This window comes from Terrapene carolina, unplaced genomic scaffold (genome assembly GCF_002925995.2).
Source record: "Terrapene carolina triunguis isolate 2854851 unplaced genomic scaffold, T_m_triunguis-2.0 Scaffold93, whole genome shotgun sequence".
NCBI lineage: Eukaryota > Metazoa > Chordata > Testudines > Emydidae > Terrapene > Terrapene triunguis.
The window spans coordinates 17,367,860-17,389,668 of record NW_020664444.1 but is presented as its reverse complement, the minus strand read 5'-3'; the positions used below and the strand labels follow the sequence as shown (position 1 = coordinate 17,389,668).

At 45.4% G+C, this 21,809-nt stretch overlaps 1 protein-coding gene across 1 annotated transcript in view; it reads right to left on the bottom strand.

Annotated features, from left to right (window-relative positions):
• Positions 1-16,018, bottom strand: part of SYT17 (synaptotagmin 17) — a 72,460-nt gene extending 56,442 nt beyond the window's left edge. Inside the window, exons 1-5 of the mRNA XM_024204703.1 lie at positions 15,639-16,018; positions 11,005-11,022; positions 9,275-9,423; positions 2,379-2,527; positions 1,314-1,933 (exon numbers count right to left, since the gene is read on the bottom strand). Coding sequence (XP_024060471.1) covers positions 1,314-1,933; positions 2,379-2,527; positions 9,275-9,423; positions 11,005-11,022; positions 15,639-15,653 — 951 coding nt within the window. The 5' untranslated portion in view covers positions 15,654-16,018. The remainder of the gene's footprint in view (positions 1-1,313; positions 1,934-2,378; positions 2,528-9,274; positions 9,424-11,004; positions 11,023-15,638) is intronic.
• Between the last annotated feature and the right edge of the window lie 5,791 nt (positions 16,019-21,809).

Sequence of the window (21,809 nt, the reverse complement as noted above, 5' to 3'; positions counted from 1 at the left end):
ACCGGAGTAGCATGTACCCTTACGCTAGTGACTCCTGCTAGCTGCAGCATACTTGCTAACTAGCCTGGAAACTAGGCACTCCCACAAGCCAGCTTGTCATCCCATTGGGGGCCATAGTGGGGTTGGCGCACTGGCCAGGAGTTTTTCCTAACACTCTTGTGAGTAGTAAGGGGAGAGACCCTGCACTGATGTCTTGATAGAGGATATGGGAAGACGAAGAACCCTACACCATCTTCCCCCTCAACACATCAGAGGGCAGGGGCTAGCCCAGAGAGAAGATTAGAACATTGCACATGTGCAAAGAGTCATTACAATCCAATCAAATACGCTGCACATTCAACTTCCGTCAACAGATGCAATGAAAATAAATTCACCCTCACCAATATTTGGCCACATGTTTCTAGATAGGTCTGTACAGAAACACAAGAAGAATCCTCTGACAATTGGACTACCAAGATGTCTCAAAGAGGACCAGTCTCTTATGTATTTGCTCACAAACTAACTGTGCAGATATCAATGGCAAAACAGACACACCTACCCCAAGCATCGTTCTGTTTTCATGATCATAGTACTGCTTTTCTAGTCTGGATAAACTCCCTACAGCAGTAGTGGGCAACCTACAGCCCATCAGGGTAATCTGCTGGCGGGACTCAAGACAGTTTGTTTACATTTGCACAGCCACCCGCAGCTCCCAGTGGCCACGATTCGCCATTTCCAGCCAAGGGGAGCTGTGGGAAGCGGCAGCCAGCACATCCCTGTGGCCCGTGCCGCTTCCCGCAGCTCCCATTGGCCGGGAACGGCTAACTGCGGCCACTGGGAGCTGCGGGCGGACGGGCAAATGTAAACAAACTGGCGGTCTGCCAGCGGATTACCCACCACTGCCCTACAGTGACAGCGAGCACAGCCCACTGCAGGGAAGGATTTGTCCATGAACCTGCATCTGCAAGAAAGGCTCTCCCAGAAGTTGCAGATTCACAAAGCAATTTCCAGCAGTTTCCATTATGCACAATAGAAGGTCTTTCTAATTTCATCTCCTTTATGATGTTGTTCCTTTAAAGCCACAATGGTGGGCCTGGTTCAGGTCTGTCTTACACCAATGTAAATCAAGAAGAATGTCACTGAATTTACACCAGTGTAATACAGGTATAAGCAAGACTAGAATCAGATCCAATGCCTTTTCAATCTAGAAGGTGCTTGAATAGCCATGAATGATCATGGCTATTTAAAAACCTCTCATTAACCCCAAACAAGCAAAGGAACCACAAAAACAAAGTAGAAATATTACATTATAACCGTCTGATAAATTCCATTACCTGCGAACTGGGAACAAGGGCCTTCCACCAATGTCCACCCTTCACAAGGTCAACTTCACTTAAAGGCATTGACACTTTGCCTATGACACAGTGGCGTGAGAATTTGTCAAAATCCACTATGGTTAAAAGTAGAGTTCTTCTTTGGGCTTCTAAAAATGGGATTTCAAAGGTGTATCTCTCCTCAAACACTGGGTTCTGGGTTTTGCGTTTTACTCCTGTCTGCTTGGAGTTCTTCTGATCTGGAAGGAGGCAGATCTTGACATAAGGGTTGGAATGAGCCATATCTTGTCTTGAACCATCATATGAAATTGGAGGAGGCAGATCTCTAGCCTCAATTACCCTCACTATTAGATAATTATGCAACAGATCATACTGTGTGCTAAAATGCAGCATGCCCAGTTGATACTTCGATAAGATTTCCTCGTCTGTCAAGGAGTCCATGTCATCACTATTAGAGTCAAGAGAGTAGAGTCTTGGTTCGAATTTTCTAAAATAGTCATCTGGAGTATATGTTTTTCTCAGGATAGTTGGCTGAACTATTTCTTTTTTAGCTCCTATGATTCCAAACTCAATAGGTTTAATGTCAATTAGTGGAGAACTTGGCCTTCTTGATTCTAGACCTAGGCAAAAGAAACATACAAATAGCAATGTCGGTAACTGGAAAGATCTTATTACATCCCAACTTAGTCTCTGCCCCACAGCTCTTACAGTCGGTCTTTTTGTTCTGTTCATATAAAACCCAGCACAATGAAGTCCTGGCCCATGACTGGGGCCTTAGGGGCTATTGCAACACAAATAATAAAATAAACAATAATATCATAACTAGTTAATCGTTAAGTGAAAACATCAAATAGATTTCTCACCCCTGCCCCCGTCTAACTCTGTGATTCTGTCACATTCATCCTTTAGCAAAAATATAAGTTTGGCCCCTTTCACAGTCTCTTTGTGGAACAGTTTAAGATTTTAATCAACATACCTTAGGCTTGACTTGGATCTCTCTCTAAAAGTTGGCACTAACCTAAGCTTTGGGAAATTACGTTAATTTTGTATGGCTGACAGCCTTACTTGAAATCCGCCTTGTGAGGCTGTAAGTGGACCGTGATGTATCTGAAGATGATCGCCTTCTGTCAGGAGAAGAGTCTTGAGGAGTTGGAGGTGGCTCGCTGGTTGTGTTATCAGAGTCTCCGTCTTTGTCCTCATTTTGATTGCTTATCCTGTGAAAATGAAAGACCTCTGGATGTCTGAATCCAGTAAGTGTACTGTACACATAACGAACAGGATAAAAAGCCCTCTTCTCTGATACTTTAGATTGAACCCTGGATGAATATCATGGATGCTAGAGCTCATCTTCAGATCTAGCTGGAAAACAGAAGAGTGCTGAACTCTGTGGTTTCAAGGCCCTACAAAGCATGGATTCTCTATCCTTTATTTTGTCTTTCAGACTTCTTAAAATGTAATGAAGCTTACTAGCAACAGCAAGGATATACACCAGTAGGCACTTTAACACACATCTATATAGATATGCTCATGTTTCAAATACATCCATGCAATACAGACCTTGCAGCATTATTGATATATGTAGTGAAAATATTTATACCATTACTTACTGCTGTATATTTAGGGTATAGTGCTGGAATTATGGCTTTCATTAGGATTGGATAGTCACACTATGAATAGCATGGGAAATAACCATGATCAATCTTCTCACATCATGTTTAATATTAATATATGGTAGTAAATGAGCCATAAAGTTTGGAAATGTGGCCCTGTAAAGCAGGATTTGTTGACATACCTTTTAAGCAGTTCCTGTCCTCTTTTTATTCACTCTTTTGCATAACTGGATAGGACAATAATTCTGCTATATCTTGTTTTAGTTGTGGGAGAATTTAAATAAGCAAGAAAGGTTACACGCCCCTCACTGAAACTTTGTGAAGGTTTAAAATGCACAAAGTGATTATGAGAATGGGATCATACAAAAGTCCACAAGCAATCCCCTTGTTACTTTATGTAGAAGATTTAAATTAAGTTCAGTGAAAATCTCAGCCGCCCACAAATTGCAGCAACTCACATTAAACAGAACAAATCAGAACCTCTTAAGTTCCCCTCAAAGAAGAGCAAGAGCAGACAGGAACAAAAATCTATAGTTCAAGATTCTGATGTCAGTTGCACTGGTGACAGTCTGGAAAAAGTCCAGTGAAGTCAATGGAAGAACAATTTTATACTGACATAATTGAGATCAGAATCTCACCTTTTTTTTTTTAAAACAGTATTTCATTCTTTGTAGTGTACCAAGATAAAATACACTTTTCTGGTTAAGCCACAAGACAAAAGAACTCTCAGAAAATAGAAACTGGGCACAGCCAAAGTTCAGCATGAAATAAGCAAATCAGATAGAAGCAGTGCTTGAGTTTTGCTCCTCATTCACTCTTTCTATATTTCTGGCTATGTCAGGTATAAAATAAATATGTTGAATCATTTGCCTCACAAACTACTGATGAAACTAGGCTGTTACCGATATTCTGTAGCAAGTAGTAAACTCAAAAATCTAAAACCAAACTTAGGAATAGACTAAAAATGGAATTCCAGATCTGAAACTACCTCTCCCCCAAGTTTGGGGGAAGAAGTTCAGATCTGGATCTTGTGGTGCTTGGAGATCTGAACCCACCTGAGCTTCACAGTCCATTGATATTTAATAGATTTTTGATAGCAAATTAAAAACATACATTAAATGGACTGACAATACCCAGCTTTCAAACGCAGTTGCTTAAATCCTTCAACTGGATATAAAAATCAATACTTAGGAGCATAAAAGTCTGCTTTTCATGCCAAGACACAGATTTGAGGATTTGAATGTACTTATTATGATTCACATGCCTGCAAATTAAGCCTACAGAATGGGGGCAAAGCAGGGGCAAAAAGAATCAGAAAAAAAATCATTAAGGATATTCTACACATGCTAAACATAATAGTGAATTAACTAAGTAACAAGCAGGTGACCCTTTGCAGGGAAATTGCTACTGAACCACAATAATTTTTCCTCAAATAAACTTTGGCTGTGTTTGGAATATGGCTGTGTTTGGAATAGCTCTGTTCATATTTAATCAGAACCTTTGTTAAGGAGAATTGAGCTCTAATTTCAGTTTAACCTTGCAGAACACACAGTATTTATCTTCGAGTTTTTATGTAGGAGATTTCATAATATGCAGAGCTGACAAGCACCCCAATTCCTTGCCAATTTTTTTGCTAAGGCTAGGAAGCAAACAATCATGATGAAATCACAATAAGGATTTGCCATGTGTGCAAGTCAATACAATTAGATTTGCTTCAGCAAGATAAACATACTTCTTTTAACATTGACGTTGTAGGGTGCTGTAAAAATTCAGGAAGCGTGAAAAGTCAACATCTACTGAAAGAAATTACTTAATTTCACAGCAGTTGGGCCCAATCCTGCTTCCCTAGCATACCCAGAGCTTCTACTACTGACTATGGGAATGCTGCAGATACAAAGAATGGAGGCTCGACGCAGACATTAACAAGATTGCTCCCATTCATCTAGAGACCATGAGAAGGACTGGGTGGGGGGGAAAGCACACCCCATATGACAGCAATGGCCATGTCAGGTGGACAAGGAGCGGAGGATTGGATGCTCTTAGTTGTGAGCCCTTAGGCATTTTTAGATACTTTTCAGGGGGAGAAGGGGCAACTCAAGAAATTTACTTGTTCCCCAAACTCAATGCATTGAGGCAGAATGTGGATCTTTTTAAATCCAGGTCCTAATTCAGGGTGTTATACTGCTGCCCAGCACTACAGTATGGGAACATCTACCATGCAAAAACAATTAGTGTAACCAGACCTCGGAGCAGTTTTGAAATACATATACACATTAAAATAGCTCATGCACAGCCCAATTCTGCAACTCTTACTCAGGCCGAGTAGCACTTACTCACGTGATGAGTGCAGTACTGCAAACTCCAAACATTTAGAAACCTCCCCACCTCCCTGCACCCAAAACAACAACAAGACCAGGCAAAAGGCATCACTTCTCCCTTCTATCTCCTGAGGTGTCATTCTGTCCCTCTCCATTCTCCTCTCCATCTTTCCAGCCCTCCTCTCTCAGTCTCCTTACCCCCTATACATATATTCTCTCCCTTTCCCCTCAGTCACCCATATTCTCCCAGCATCTCCCCCATATTAGCATACCCCCAAATCTCCTTCCCTGCGCCCGTTTTCCTTTACAGTCTATCTCTCAGCCTCCCTCCCTCCATATTCCTTGGATAAAGTCAGCTGCTACCACCATACATTCCCCTATCCCCTCACTATCTCTTGCCTGGGCTACATACAGGAAACAGAAGATGCCATTTTAGCTGAGGGCATCTTGGATTCAATCATATGAAAAGTAATGGGAGACAGCAGCCATTTTGAAGCAGTTTGCTGCCCAGATTCTAGAGACAAAAATCTTTAAAGAAACAAAACAAAACAAACCCTAAACTTGTAAGATTTGTGAAAATATCATGAGAGCTGATGACTTTGATAGTCCCTAGAGGCTGCTGGTCTGACTATATGTAACACAGCATAAGAAAGGATTGCAGAACAGGGTCCTTTAATATAACTTTTTTCACTATGATTTATTGCAAAAGTTAACCAGGAGGGATCCTAGAGGCAGCGGAACTGGTGCGGATCCAAGACGCAGGTGGAAGGGAATACTTCTGGAGCCCACAAAGGGGGTCCACATCAGCTGCACATTGCAAAGTCCAGCTCCCCAAAGGAACTGAAGAATCACCACACAGATGGGTTAGCGGGGTGGGGGGACAGAGAAGGAACAGAGACCCAAAGGTGGTGATCTACCACTACACAGCCCCAGTGGCCACAGGGGAGACTCAGAGATGGTTGGAATTACTGCCTCAGGGCTAGAGTTGCCAACTTTCTAATCACACAAAACCGAACACCCTAGCCCGCCCCTTCCCCAAAGCCCCACCCCCCACTCACTACATTCCCCCTCCCTTGGTGGCTCAGTCTCTCCAATCCTCACTCACTGTCACTGGGCTGGGGCAGGGGTGTGGGGGGGGTGAGGACTCCAACTGGGGGTGCGGACTCCAGAGTGGGGCCAGAAATGAGGGGTTCAGGGTGTGAGAGGAGACTCTGGGGGGGGCAGGGGGTTAGGGTGCAGGGAAGGGTGAGGGCTCCAGCTGGGGGTACAAGCTCTGGGGTGGGGCTGGGGATGAGGGGTTTAGGGTGCAGGAGAACATAAAAATGGCCATACTGGGTCAGACCAAAGGTTCATCTAGCCCAGTATCCTGTCTACCGACAGTGGCTAATGCCAGGTGCCCCAGAGGGAATGAACAGAACAGGTCCGGCCGATCGCGGCTCCCAGTGGCCGCAGTTTGCTGCTCCAGGCCAATGGGAGCTGCTGGAAGCAGCAGCCAGTACGTCCCTCGGCCCACGCAGCTTCCTGCAGCCCCCACTGGCCTGGAGCAGCGAACCGCAGCCACTGGGAGCCGCGATCGGCCAAACCTGCGGATGTGGCAGGTAAACAAACCAGCCCGGCCCACCAGGGGTTTTCCCTGCACAAGTGGCGGAACAAGTTTGGGAACCACTGATCTATCCCTTTCTTAATGATTCCCAACATTCTGTTTGCTCCGGGTTTGGGAGCGGGGGGCTCAGGGTTGGGGCAGGAAGTTGGGACTCGGGGTTGGGGCATGGGCTTACCTCGGGCAGCTCCCAGTCAGGGGCGCAGCTGGGCTAAGGCAGGCTCCCTGCCTGTCCAGGCTCCGCGCTGTACCCCGGAAGAGACCAGCAGGTCTGGCTCCTAGTCAGGGGGCCAAGAGGCTCCGCACACTGCTCTCGCCCACAGGCACTGCCTCCCCAACTCCCAGTGGCCGCAGTTCCCAGCCAATGGGAGTGCGGAGCCAGTGCTCGGAGTGGGGGCAGCATGCAGAGCCCCATGGCCCCCTGCCTACGAGCCGGACCTGCTGGCTGTTTCCGGGGTGCAGCGCAGTGCCAGGACATGAAGGGATTAGCCTGCCTTAGACCTGCAGCACTGCTGAACAGACTTTTAACAGCCCGTTCGGCGGTGCTGACCAGAACCACCAGGGTCCCTTTTCAACCGGGCATTCCAGTCGAAAACAGGACGCCTGGCAACCTTACTCAGGGCCTGCCACTCCACAGATCAAGTGAAGATTTCTTCTACCCCACCCCTTCCTGGAGCCCCTATCAAGCCTAGCCACTTGTCCCCAAGTACTCGATCATTTCTGCAGCGTATCTTTCTAAGTCCAATAAAGCTGTCTCATCATTTTGTTCACCTGCACACGATGTTTCCTTATTTAGCATTGATTTTATTTCCAATTCCCATTAGCTGCAGATAAATGAGTTTCTAAGCATAATTCTGACCCTTAAAAAACGGCTCCCTGTTTAAGAACCGCTATAAAGCTCTACTGCTAACCTCACCTTCTTTCTACACTAATTCAAAACAATAAACAAGATGCTGTAATTCAAACAGAAAAGGATGAATTTTATATACCGTTTACACACAAACCTGATAGATCTGGCAGGAAAAAAAATGAAAGCAAGGAAGCTCCCAGGGGAGGATGATACTGATCACGTGTCTTCCTATCTATCCTCCAGCAACACAGCAAAATGTGATGCATTAGGGAAGCAATTAAGGGGGCACCTCACCTGTTGTGGTTTCAGAAACACATTGCACATTTAACCCTTGAGTGTCAACTACTCTGGTTCTATGGGAGGCAGTGTGGCCTTGCAGATAAAGCACTGGACTGGCACTAAGGCTCCTGCTCTGCCAGTGGCCTGCTGGGTGACCTTGGATAAGTCACTTTGCCGCTCAGTGCCTCAGTTTCCCCAGCTGCAAAATGGGGATAACAATACTGGCCTCCCTTGTAAACTGCTTTGATGTTGTTGTTTTAGGATCAGATTTTAAAAGCACTTAAGTGACACAGGAACACAAATCCCATTAGAAATTCAGTTTTTCTAGGGGATATGTTCTCTTAAGTCACCTTGGTGTTTTTGAAAGTTCCCCCCTTTAGCCCAGTTAAATTAGAATAACGTTAATAAGTTCAGTATCTATTTCTTACTCTTATAATCCTCAAAACATTCTAGTAGATATTGTTTAGTTTCACTAAGTGCTGCTTGTATGCAATCTTTCTGCCTAGAATAATATCTTACAACCAACCCTAAGCCCTCCTAAGAATACAGATTTATCCTGGAAATAGCTAAAGTTAAGGGTTATTTCAGCCATTTTCCGTGGGGCTCTGCATGGGTACAGGGATCCACCGACATGCAACAAATTGCTGAATTAGGGCCTGTGCCTGAATCCCTCTTTGTCTGAACAGTTAACTGGTGTATCGCATATGTCTGTGGTTAAGGTAGATCATAAGCTCCTCTGGTAGGAACCTTGTCTGTTATGTGTTCATAAACTACAGTGCATGTTCTAAGTAATAATAATAATAATAATAAATATAGATCCTCCTACATAGTCACTTGACTGGCAGCCTGGAAAATTACAGCAATCAGAGGGCTAAAGTGCTCAAAATAACATAGTCCAATTTAGAGATTCAACAAGACTTCAAATGAAATGTATTGTTCTCAGCATGGAATACAAAGCTAGGCCAATTACCAACTTGCTGTGTTGGCTTGCAGGATAGTTTCTGACTTAAGCATTGGGATAGCTATATTTCAAAGACTCCAGCTACCTGAATTAGCAGGACACGTTGTTTAGCTTTACCGCAGTTATATGCACTGTTTATATAGTTATATACACTGTTTCCACTCCTAACACCGACTCTTCCCACCAATCTCTTATTGTATGTATGCCATTAGCCAGGTGTGTGGCATTTTTGGATTCTTATGGCCTCATGTTTATGCCCTCACCACAGCCAAAATAACATTACCTTTGTCACGCTGCTATACACTGGAGATAACATTTGCTTAATATGCACATCTAAACTTACAGCCAGGCTGGCGTCTGTGCAGGAAAAGGTCCCAGGATTTCAACTTCATCTTCGCTCGACTGACAACAGCTACAGTCAAAACACTTCTGACAACAATTTCTACAAGTCCATCTGCACAGCAAGAGATCCGAGAGTCTAGAGAGCAGACCCTGAGGCCATTGGAAACCAAAGAATAAGATTACAACCAGTAGATCATTGGTGAGAAATAACACTCCGCTGTATTTATGTTTGTGTCTCTGCAGCAGAACATTTGGAACTCTATTTATTCTATTTATATAAACAGACAAGTGCCGTGCAGTTACTGGCACAATCTCACTGAAGCCATAACTAGGCAGGGAAATAAACATTCACTGCAGGTATTTTCTTTTATAGCATTATTATGTACGTGGGCGAGAGAGCGATTTACAAAACACTATGGCATAACAATATGCTAGAGCAGAAACATGCTCATTATTTCATTCACATTAACAAACTAATATATCAACAAATGCATGGCAGAGAGAAGAAAAAACTAAAGATTAGGCAAAACCTCAATTTAATTTCACAAGTTGTTGCACAGCTGAAAAAACCTAACGCAACAATATGAATGTATTTTAATACTGTATGCATGTAACCATATGATATTCATATGCTCCATACATGCAGTATTACAGCCTCAAATTTGTCAGCAAAATGTATCAGCCTAGGTACAAAATCTTGCCTGACTCTTACTATGATAATTAATTTATTGAAAAAGCTAATGATTTTTTTTAAAAAAACATTATTTGCCCTCAGTAAGTATAGAAGTACCCTTGAGAACAGAATTTTGTATGGTGGCAGTAGTAACTATCTAACAGTGCTATTACATTTATTACATGCACACACATAATATGTAATAATGTACACAGACTAATGTATACACTTCGCCTGTGTATATTTATTATATTATATATGTTATGTTATAATGTTATAAATAAATATACACAGGCGAAGTGTATACATTTATAGCAAGGGGGAGTGCATCCCAAGAAAGGAACTGTGTCAGAAGAAGCCACAGTTCCCTTCCTTCTCTCCCTTGCTTCAAGAGGGTATAAACTTGCTGGTGTCTTATATCAACAACAAATAACTATCCCTCTAAACTCAGCTTGCTGGTGCACGGGAGAGAGAGGGGAGGAGGCATGAAGCCAGGGTTCTGCTCATTCCCCATCCACCCCTACCCACCTTTCCCAGGTAAGGGGGGGGAGAAAAAAGTGTTTGTAAGAAGGCTTGCAGAGCAGTACATAGGACACAGACACACAGATTCTAGCTATCTGTTCTCAGTGGTAGGTGAAAACCCAGAATGCATTATGAAACCCTCACAAAGTCAAAATTTGAGAATAGGCTTTTTATAATTGTACCAGAAATTCTTGAACTGTATCATATTTGCAGTGTTCAACACTGTCTGTATAGGGAGACAGTCGGCACTCACTGGGAGGCCTTCCCCGGGAGCACAGGGCTGCAGAGAAGGACAGTAGCAGATTGATAGTAAAACACATTTTTATTCCACATCTGTAAAAAAACTGAATTTTCCTGCTATTCAAAAAAATTCGTTTTTCTATAAATGAACCCCAGAAATCAGAAAAGCCACAAAGCAAGGAATCTGGCGTACCATCTATACCTACGGCATTAGAAAAGATTCAGAAAATGCAGGACAATCTCCTCTGGATGACGAGATGAGACAGAATAGGGAATGAATCATCAGATTAACTCACCTCATTTATCGGTTCCAACTGTCCTTTTAGATATCCATGATGGAGCAAAGGGGAATAAAATGAAAAAGACAAAACCAGTTTAGCAATGCTCAAATAACTCTAAATTAGCACCGGCCAGAGAACAATTTCTTTAATTTCTCAGGACATGCTATTTCCCAAGCTTGTCCTACTTAATTTTAGGGGAAGGGGAAGAATCTCCTGAGGGAGCAACAATGTCTTCTTCTCCCCTTCCCTTCCTGCTGCTCACCCTTCCCTAGGAGGATCTCACCACTCTCACCCCTGTTTACAGCAAAAGAAACGTATGTATTGCTTTTGCTACCATCGCCCTCCCAAGAGACATCATGTGCAACCACACTCTTCGTATGTCCCTAGGAAATTACTTGATTTCTACAACTATTTACTGCATCAGTAGCAAACCACATCCAGGTCATAGATACACTACAAGCTCCTGGTAATAGAGACCTTGGTCTCAGTTCAGTTCTGGCAAAAATGGTTGCAACTCCAGAGATATTAAGACCAACACTTTCAGAAGTGGACACTAATTTTGAGTACTCCCATTTCTGTGTGCCCAACTCAAGACACCCGGTGCCTGATTTTTCAGAGATACTGAGCACCTTTAACTCCCGTTGTCTTTCACTGGGGTGGTGGGTCCTCAGTATTGGAACAATCAGTCCCAAGGTGTCCCAAGGAGAGTGCTCAAAACTTGAGTCACCCAAGATCACTGACCACTTTTGAAAATTTGAGCTGAAGTGACTTGCCCAAGGTCACACAAGAAGTGTGTGACAGAGCCAGGAACAGAACCCAAATCTCCCACGTTACAATCTAGTGCTTTAATCGCACCATCCTTCCACTCTTATTCACTTTGTGCTATTCCTGCTGTAACTAGCACTATTAGCACCTTTACTTTCATGAGCACCGAATTCACCAAAATTCACTAAAAAATCTCATTTAAAAAAGTTTGGATCTCTACTGTGATTGTTTTGCTATCTTTAACCCCTGCTCATATCTAGTAGTTTTCTGTCTCATGTGCCTTCCTTTAAAGATGGTTTCCTTAAGGGGCTTGCGCTCCCAAAAGTATACCGCTTCTATTGGCTAAATTCTCTATGGAAAACATAGACAATACAACTTTTTAAAAAGGAACTAGATTAGATTAGATGAAATTTAGCTCTACAAAGGCTTCCATAGAAAGCATTTTAGCACAAACATCCATCGTCACGTTCTCACAGACCATTGCTTAGTGAAAATACCGCCACCTGTATGAGGTAAGGATTGCAAGGACAAAAGTGCTGTATTTTGATATGGCTACACCCCAAAAATCATTTTTAAAAACCCCAGGGTTCTGTCATCCCCCAATTTACACACTAAATTCCACCCAAAACTGGTGTGGCATATTCCAAGCCTGCACTAAAATGCCTACGCTGCATTAAGACGAGTCCATTGGATTCATGCCGTGCAGCCAAACAGCCCAGCATGTACTGTGAGAAAAGGCCATGTGGCGATAGGGAGTGGGGTGTGGTAACTCTAGGCAGGCCTGCATCAGACAATCCTCCTGGCTAAAATGTATCAGTTGTGCAAGAGAAGCATCAAGTAAAACAACTTAGATCTGCTTTACAATAAAATAGGTCCTTGGGCAGCCAGCACCCCACGAACATGAGCAATGCTACCCACAGACTCTATCATAAAGTAAGTGGAGTTCCATCCTGTCTGTGTGCTCAATCCAGCTCCCCCAGAAACCCTAGCCGGGAACACAGGAGTGATGACAGAGACAACAGGCAGGAACTAATCACCATAGCACAGCAGAAGCAAATGAACAGCCAGTGCCATAAAATACATAAATGCACAGATCCATGAAATAAAAGCAAACACGAACAGCTGTCTGTGTCCATGCCAGTCACATGCAGCAGGGGGGCTAGTTCTGGGGGAATGACAAAGGTTTATAGAGTACAAATGATGTGATAGCCAGCAGGTGCTGGGTAAGCTCAGTTGGAGTTTAAGACCATAGACACTATAACAAACCCAGCACATATAGGCAGACTGGGTCTACCATGAGATTGGCCTACTCCACTGGGAATGCAAAAGGAATACCACTCGAGCCACTGCTGCTGAGCCTAGGCTTATTGTACCAGATCTGCAAATTCAAGATCAACTCTTCAACCCAGGAGCATAATCCATTTGGGAGTCCTGGTGCCATGAACAAACCCCCATCACAAAACAACACACAGTATGTGTATTGTGGCCTAGGGCGCCTGCATAGTCCTTGCTACTTGATGACCTGGCTGACAGCTGTTCCTTGATACCTTGGTTTCCAGGATCTGCCATACGTGGGGCTGTTTTGCTATCTTTACCGTTACACTTCCTGTGCCCCATATGCTGCTGTGCTTAGCAGTTCCCTGCATCCTCCAGATCAAGAGTTTTTTAGGTGGGTGATATTGCAGAGCCGGGGCTCGCTTTTTCTAGCATGAATATATGTACATACATGCATGTATGGGCATATACATGTCCCCTCTGCTTCTGTACACTTTGGTCACTTGGGGATGACAGGAGTCCAGTACTACACCATTGATATTACAGATATGGGGCTAAGAACATTAAGGGTGGAATTTTCAAAGGAGCCTGACTTAGGAACACAACTCCCAATGAAAGCCAATGAGCCTTGTGCTCCTAAGTCACTTATGTACTTTTGAAATAATAAATCGTAATGCTTCACACACACAAAGCCTGACCTAAAGCCCACAGAAATCAATGCAAAGATCCCTACTGACTTCATTGTGGTTTGGATCATCATAGTATCTTTCATCCCAGGATCTCAAAGCACTTTTAAACTAATTTGCAGTCAGTACATCCCCGGGAAGTAGGTCACTATTGTCATTTCAGAGATGCGAAACTGAGTCACAGAGAGGATGACTTACCCAACAGCATTTTACATCCACTGTGCACAGATGTCATTGTCAGTGACTGTGCAAGGCAGTGGAGAACCAAACCGAGTCATTGTCAGAGCTCAGATAAGAAGCCAGATTTCCTGGCTAACATCTTCCAGGAATTTTTAAACCATAAAACCATGGGTATCAAAACTCATTCTGGGGAGCAGGTCAAATTACATTTTGAATTATGCACCATGGACCCAGTTTATAGCATTAGGGTCTCGTATACAACAGCCTATCCACCAAAGAGCTCCTTCTACCCTGGCACAATTACACAAGGGACAGGCCAGGCTGAGAGTAGTTATAAATCTAGGGGTTCAGGGCTCCCTGCCCATCTAGCTTTCAAGAGCCCCTCAAAGTAAGGACAGCTTTAAGTGAGTGTTGTTTTCATGGCCTGGGGCAAGTTGAGTGGGCCCCTGTTTTGAAGTTCATAGTTGGTGGTAATATGTCAGTATATCACATTGGGGTGAGGGTCCCTGTGTCTGTGTCCATAGCAGGTCCCTTTATTGGTGTGAGGGGCCTCAGTTTCAATCTCTGAAGGGATTCCCATATGTGTGGAAGCCCCCATTTCTAGGCTTCCACGGTAGGGGGGTGTCTCATGTAGGTGGGGTTCCGGAGTCTCCGTTCTCAAGGGTCCACGTGACAGTGTGAGGGGCACTTCCCATCCCTGCTGGTGGTTCACAGGACTGCAGGGTGTGAATAGCAAGGTCATCTCACACCCTGGGGGAAGCTCTGTGCCCTTTCATGACCTTCTGGCTGGCTGATTCCTGAGCCTCTCAGGCCCCTTCCAGAGGCTGCCCTGCCTAGTCCTCCTCCCTCAGCAGCAGCCACCTAAGCTCAACTCGGGAGAAGCATCCATGGTAACGCCAGCTGGATGAATGGGGGAGGACTTGGTAAAGCACCCCTGGCTGCTCCTACTCCCGTCTCCCTGCCCGCTCTTGCTCCCACTCTGAATTCAGTCCTAGACATGGAACACACAGTCAACAGCTGGATCCCTGAACGTGCAACAGAACAGCAGCAGAGGCAGCTGCAAAAACTGTTGCTCTGCTTCTCTTTGTGCCCGGTATATGCAACTCTGCACTATGGCATCACAAACCTCTCACACACACACTCACACAAGAACTCACATATATACTGACATTTACACGCACAGACCGTGCACAATCCCATGCACACACACAAACATAAGCACGCCTACGTACAACACCCCCAGCCCCACAGGCACAAACACAGTCAGTCCCATACGTACACCATCAGTCGGATGCACAAACACACACGTTCACACAAACACGCACAAAAGGGGATGTTCAGCTTCATTCTTAAGAACAAGGTGAGTTCCAATCACACATACTACTCCCCCAAACCCTTCTCCTGTAGTACTCCACAAAGTGTTTCCAACAACCCACAGTTCTGGTCTGAATCAAGATGCATTGGCTGACTGCTGCTATTAAACAAATGCAAAAAGCCGAACCACTAACCCGTCAGGTTGGGTATGTCACTTGAGAGCTTCACCTTCTCGGCAACTAACTAACTCACACACCCAAGTTTACCGTTAAGCGGGAGAGGGAATCACTAGCCTGGGCTGGATGAACATGCAACCAGTAAATTGAGCTGAGTGCTAACCCAGGTTAGAGCAGACCAGGTTCCCCTGTGGTCCCCGGGTCCCCACCCCGGCAAAGAGGACATTACCTCCCCAGTGCTGTTCAGACCTACCTGTATATACGCCATCTTCACTAGGTATCACATTAGTTCCCAGCACAGCCCGAGCATGGCGCCTCTCTCCCCTTTGCCCTCAACAACAAAAAAAGACGTGACTTGGTTGCTAGATGAGCCCTGACCATCTCCGCTCCCCCTGGCCGCTCGCTGCCGATCGGCGCCTCCCCCCCAGCGGTTCTCTAGCTCGGCGTTGTCTAGGATTTCGGGCAGGGTTTGTCTGGGTCCCCAGGCTCTCTGTGCCGCGCTGGGCGGGGAGGGATGTGCTCTGGCAGCCTGTCACCCGCTGCACCCTCCTGGGCATGGCTCGGGGTGAATTCCCCCTGCTTGGACTGCCGTAGCCGCAGCCCTCCCTCTTCCCGGGGTCGCCATTCGCCTCTCTCGGGGCAGCCTCCCTGAGCGTCGAGCCCCAACCTCAACCTCCCAGCCTGCGGCCGGGACCGTCACCCCCGCCACCCGCCGCCGCCTGCGGCCAGCAACACGCGGCGCAGAACAAGACCCAGCCGGAGCCCGACGCCCTTCGCCGGGGCCGCCAGGGAGAGCAACTGGGGTATAGCCCCGGCCACCGCAGCAGCGCCCCCAGCGCTCTGGGCAGCTGGAGCCCAGAGGGGATCGCCCCCGCCAGGCGGCAGAGGCTGGTGCTGCCGCCCCGAGGAGCCGCCAGGGGGTGGAGGGAGGCTGCCGCGGAGGCTCCCAGTGGAGTTCGCACAGCCCGTGGAGCCTGGGTAGGCGCTGGGCATGGTGAGACCCGTGCGTCTGGTAAAGGGGGGGAGCGGGGGAGGTCTTGGGTGGGGGGCAGCCACCCAGGAGGGCCCTGTAAATCTGGGCTGTGGCTGTGCCTGCTGCACAGGATGGGAACTCAGGGTGGAAAAGGAGTGAGGGGCTGAAGGAAGCTGATGGGGTGGGGAATAGCTCAGTGGTTTGAGCATTGGCCTACTAAACCCAGGATTGTGAGTTCAATCCTGGAGGGGGCCACTTAGGGATCTGGGGCAAAAGTCAGTACTTGGTCCTGCTAGTGAAGGCAGGGGACTGGACTCAATGACCTTTCAGGGTCCCTTCCAGTTCTAGGAGATAGGTATATCTCCATGTATTATTATTAAGCACCTAACATGCAACAGAGCCGATGGAACTGCCTGCCACCAACATGTGCCACAGGCTGGGGACCAGTCAGCTAATGTGTGCGGGGGGGGGGGGGAAGAGATGGGAATCCCCAGAACGTATGCATTGGTGGGACTTGTGTCACGCTCCATGTGGCACCCACCGAGGGAATCCCGCCTCTAATGCCACTAGGGAACTCACCAGGAGCCTGTCACATACAGTAATAGAAAAAACACCTTGAGCCAGTGCTGCTAACTCCAGGGTTTCACACATTAGCTGACTGGTCCCCAGCCCCTCGCACATGTTGGTGGCAGGTAGTTTCATCGGCTCTGTTGCATGTTAAGTGCTGGGGGGATCCCCACCCCATCACTCACCTCAGCTTCCTTCAGCCCCTCACTCCTGTTCCAGCTCCAGCTGCTGCTCTCCTGTTAGTGCCTGAGAATCACTGCTTTCATTTTTGTTGTCTTAAAGTAAGTTTCTAGCCCTACGGACTGTCGAGAAATGCTTGAAAATGTGACTCCTAAATGCCAGAAGGCAAATAAAAAGAACCCAACGTTTATTATATTTATAATCTCTCAATTGTCTAGGGGACCTGACTGATGATTTCTAAACACTTGGGCAATTCAGAATATACTCTAGGAAATGTACACAGTGTGTAATGGGAAGGGGCATATAATTACTGAGGGAACAATCACAGTATACGCCGTTTGCAGGGGTACCCGAATGGGAGGGTGTCTCATATGCAAGTTAGGACCCCATTTTCAGTCTCCTCTGTGTTAAGCTAGCCCTGTTTTAGCCTTTGCATGGGGACCCCATGTGAGTATTTGGGCCCCTCTGTCTGTGTATCCACAAGATCCCAGTGAGTGTGTGTAGACCCCTGGGTTTTGGATTCACAGAGCTCACTGAATGCATGCTGGGGTCCAGTCCCCCTTTCTGTGTTCACAGATGAAGGGGGCTACATCTAAGTGTGGTTCTCAAGGTCCCACGTGACCTCCTGAGGGGCACTTCCATGCTGGCATTTCACAGGATTGCAGGCTACGAGTCACATGGTTAGCCAACAATATCAGGAAGCTCTGCCCTTTCATGCCCCTCTGGCTGAGTCCCAGGCCCCCTCCATTTGCATCCCCGGGGCTGCTCTGCCTGGATATCCACCTGCTGTCCAGCAGCAGCAAGCTCCCCTCAGCTCAGCAATTAGAAGAAGCATCCATGGTAACACTATGGATGGGGGCTGGGGTCGTTGCTGAAGCACTCCTGGCTGCTCTGACTCCCATCTCCCAGCCTGCTCTTGCTCACATGCCAAACTCAGACCCAGAAACGGAACCCTGGAGTTAACAGATGGATCATGGCACATAGAGCAGCAACAGGAAGTGCAGCAGAGGCGTCTGTGAAAACTGTTGTTCTGTTTCACTCAGGGCACAGTTGCACACACCGTGCAATAAGGCATCAAACATTTGTCTCATCCACACACACACATATATGCAGACATTCATACACATAAATAATAGCTTCACACAGAGCTACCAACATCACCCCTGATACTTGACATTGTGTATCAGGGGGTAGCCGTGTTAGTCTGTATACACAAAAACAACAAGGAGTCCGGTGGCACCTTAAAGACTAATAGATTTATTTGGGCATCTGAAGAAGTGAGGTTTTTTTACCCACGAAAGCTTATGCCCAAATAAATCCGTTAGTCTTTAAGGGGCCAACGGACTCCTTGTTGTTTTTGTACATACACAATGTGTATGTCTGAATGAATGTAAGTCTCTCATACCCACAGAATCTCACTAGCACATTCACACACACACACACAGAGTATGTTAGTTTCCTTTTGTTTTACTGATTTGTACCAACACAACCTTAAAAGAACATGCACCCAACACATAGCTAGAAGGGATGCATTCAATTTCTTTTATTTACTTTTTTTAATTAAGGTCCAGTCACAAGAACAATTTCCTCAAACTTATCTTGGAAGAGATTGTTTTCTAACCCTACTTAGTATTGTCAACCGCCAGTAAGCCACAGTTCTTGTTTCTAAATACATTAGAAGCAAATATTACTATTGAATGCAAAAATCAGAACAAATAATAATGCTACAGGTTGCATCTGTCACTAAAGAACTTAACCTTTTCTGTAACTATCTCTCAAGTTTCCCATTAAGTGGGCGAGGGAATCACTAGCCTGGGCTGGATGAACATGCAGCTAGTAAATTCAGGTGAGTCTAAACCAGGTTAGAGCAGACCCAGTGTCCCTGCAGTCCCCCTCCCCAGATAAATAGGACATTTCCTCCCCAGTGCTGTTCAGACCTACCTGTATATACGCCATCTCCACTAGGTATCACATTAGTTCCCAGCACAGCCTGAGCATGGCGTCTCTCTCCACTTTGCCCTCAACAACAACAAAAAGACATGACTTGTTTGCTAGATGAGCACTGTTCATTCCTTCTCCCCCTTGCTGCTCACTGCCTCTCCGTAATGATCAGTGTTTCCTTCACAGTATTTCTTTAGCACAGAGATGTTGATTATTTTGTTTGTTTCTAATATTTCTTGTATGGTTTTCTGGGTTCCCAGGCTCTCTATGCTGCGTTGGGCTGGGAGGGATGTGTTCTGTCAGCCTGTGTCACTTGCAGCATGATTGATTTCCCTCTTTTCCTTCTTCCCTATGCTAGGCTGGTGGTGAATTTCCCCCTCTTGGGCAGCAGCTGCAGCAGCTTTTGCACTTCCAGAGATCTGGATTCCCCTCTCTCAGTGCATCTCTCCTTGGATTTGTTTTTCCAACTTAAAGCCTGAGGATGAATCCGGGGGAAGTGTCTCCTGCAAACAGCATCATCCATCTGTCTGCAACCAGATGGACAAGAGCCTTTGAAACAGCAGCATGTAGGAGGGTCCTTTTTGTCACAGAACAAGAAGCAAAACGTGTCTGAAACCTATTGGTGATGATTTTCCATCAGCAAACCAAAAACCTTGCTCTTATTTCAAATTATATGTGACCAGGTTAGATATTTATATATTGAAAGGGAATGGTGTATGTACTGAAGAAAACTCTTTCATTATGAGTTTACAGAAGGACCTGCAATAAATTATATCTAGGGAACCTGCCACAATCTACAGAAAATGCTGTCACCATGTGCATTGCAAACTGTCATTTCATGTACACAAGGAAGCTGACGTAAATATGAGTAGAGGGCACTGCAATGTAATGTACATTTTGCAGTGTAAGGTGCTGAAAGAACTATCACCTTAATAGCCATTTGATTTGCCAGCACACACCTCTCACTTCTATTTTTATAATTAAAGCTTGCATTAATTATACCTACACCTTTTCCCTCTTACAAAGGGTTAGAAAAAGTATTTCACTACAGCTGTTCTGCAATAGGGTGGTTGCATTTTTTAATTTGGGGAAAGTGGTATTGTTAATCGGTAGAGCTAATGAAAAGAATTCATTAATAAATTAAGAAGACTAGTCTGTAGCTTGTATGTGTTTGCATTACGGGGCGGGCGCAGGTTCCTTTTGAAGCGGAATCTAAGTGTCAAAACTGCAGTTGCAACAGGTCTTGTGCAAAAAGGCAGAACAGTGACATCCAGAGGACAAAATGCAAAACTTCAGGGAACTGGAAAACATTTCCCAAGCTCAGTGAATCAACTGAGAGGACACAACTCTATATCTGGATTAGACTGGCTTCATAACCCACCCATATCACATGCTGGTAGAGTTCAGTACATTACAGTGCTGGTAAAACCTTATCTAGTGCAATTAACTAGCAGGTCTTAGTAGAAGTGAAGGTAGCTAAATATGAGTTTTATATCATTAGCAGTTATCGTCATAGGTGTACTATTTCACACCAGCAACCTGCATTATTATTGCTGTACCCCCTCAAAAAACAAGGATTGAATCAACAAGTACTAAACTGTAGAATTCATTGTAACAGAAACATCCAAACCAGGCACTGTGACTGGATCTTTAAAAGAACTGGATAATTTTTTGAACATTAGTTCACAAGCTAAAATAAGGGTAACGAAATCTTAAAGATCACATCATATAAGGATAAGTGGAAAGGATAAGGAAGGAATTTTTAGCCATCTATAACATTGCATATAATACCTCATTAGGATTTTTTTTTACTTTTTGATGAAGACTATTGCTGGAGGCAGGATATTAGACTACGTGGACCAATGATCTGATCTAAATCTGATGTTCCTAAACAGACTATAACTAACTAGAATGCAAGCCACGAAAAACAAGGGCATATGAGGTGCTCAACTAGACTTAAAACTAATTGGAATGGGAGTGGAGAAGGATAAGTCTTAACAGAGAACTCTCATTTAGTGATCAGTCTAGTCCAGTGGTGGGCAACCTGTGGCCAGTCAGGGTAATCTGCTGGTGGGCCGCCAGACAGTTTGTTTACATTTGCACGGCTGCCCGCAGCTCCAAGCGGCCGCATTTCGCCGTTCCCGGCCAATGGGAGCTGCGGGAAGTGGCGTGGGCCGCAGGCTCTCATCCTGCTCCCACTGAAACCAAGGGCCAGACTTCTCTATGCCTAGCTGGGAGTAGGGTCAGTGTCTTGCAAAGAAAAGCACCTTACTTTTGCTCTCCAGGAACAAAGGAGGGGGGGTATTCTGTGCCAGATTCTGGGCTGCACTTCTTGAGTGCCACCTTTGCACATCCCAAATTATGGCCTCGGTTTAGGGAAGCTCTAATTTAAGTCTCCTGCCTGTGGTTCCCTGTGAAGCTCCAGCCGAGTCCTGGCACACCCTTACAGGAATTTGCACTGGACCCTGGACAGATCTTTGTAACTGGAACCACAATAGCAGGCAACAGGAATAGGCTGTTATTGCCCATGTACCAACCACTAGAGGAGGATGCATAACACACTGAAACAATGGGTTACATATCCATGAGTAGACTCATTTTACAGAGCATAGATGACTACTTAGATATGGCAGATTCTGAGAGACAGTGTAGCTAATGGGATGAGATTTGGCTCTGCCATATTAGATACATGGGTCCTATTCCCAGCTAGTGTAATCTCTCAACCCTTACTCAATAAGAGTTGTGAAGAGATAGAATTATTGC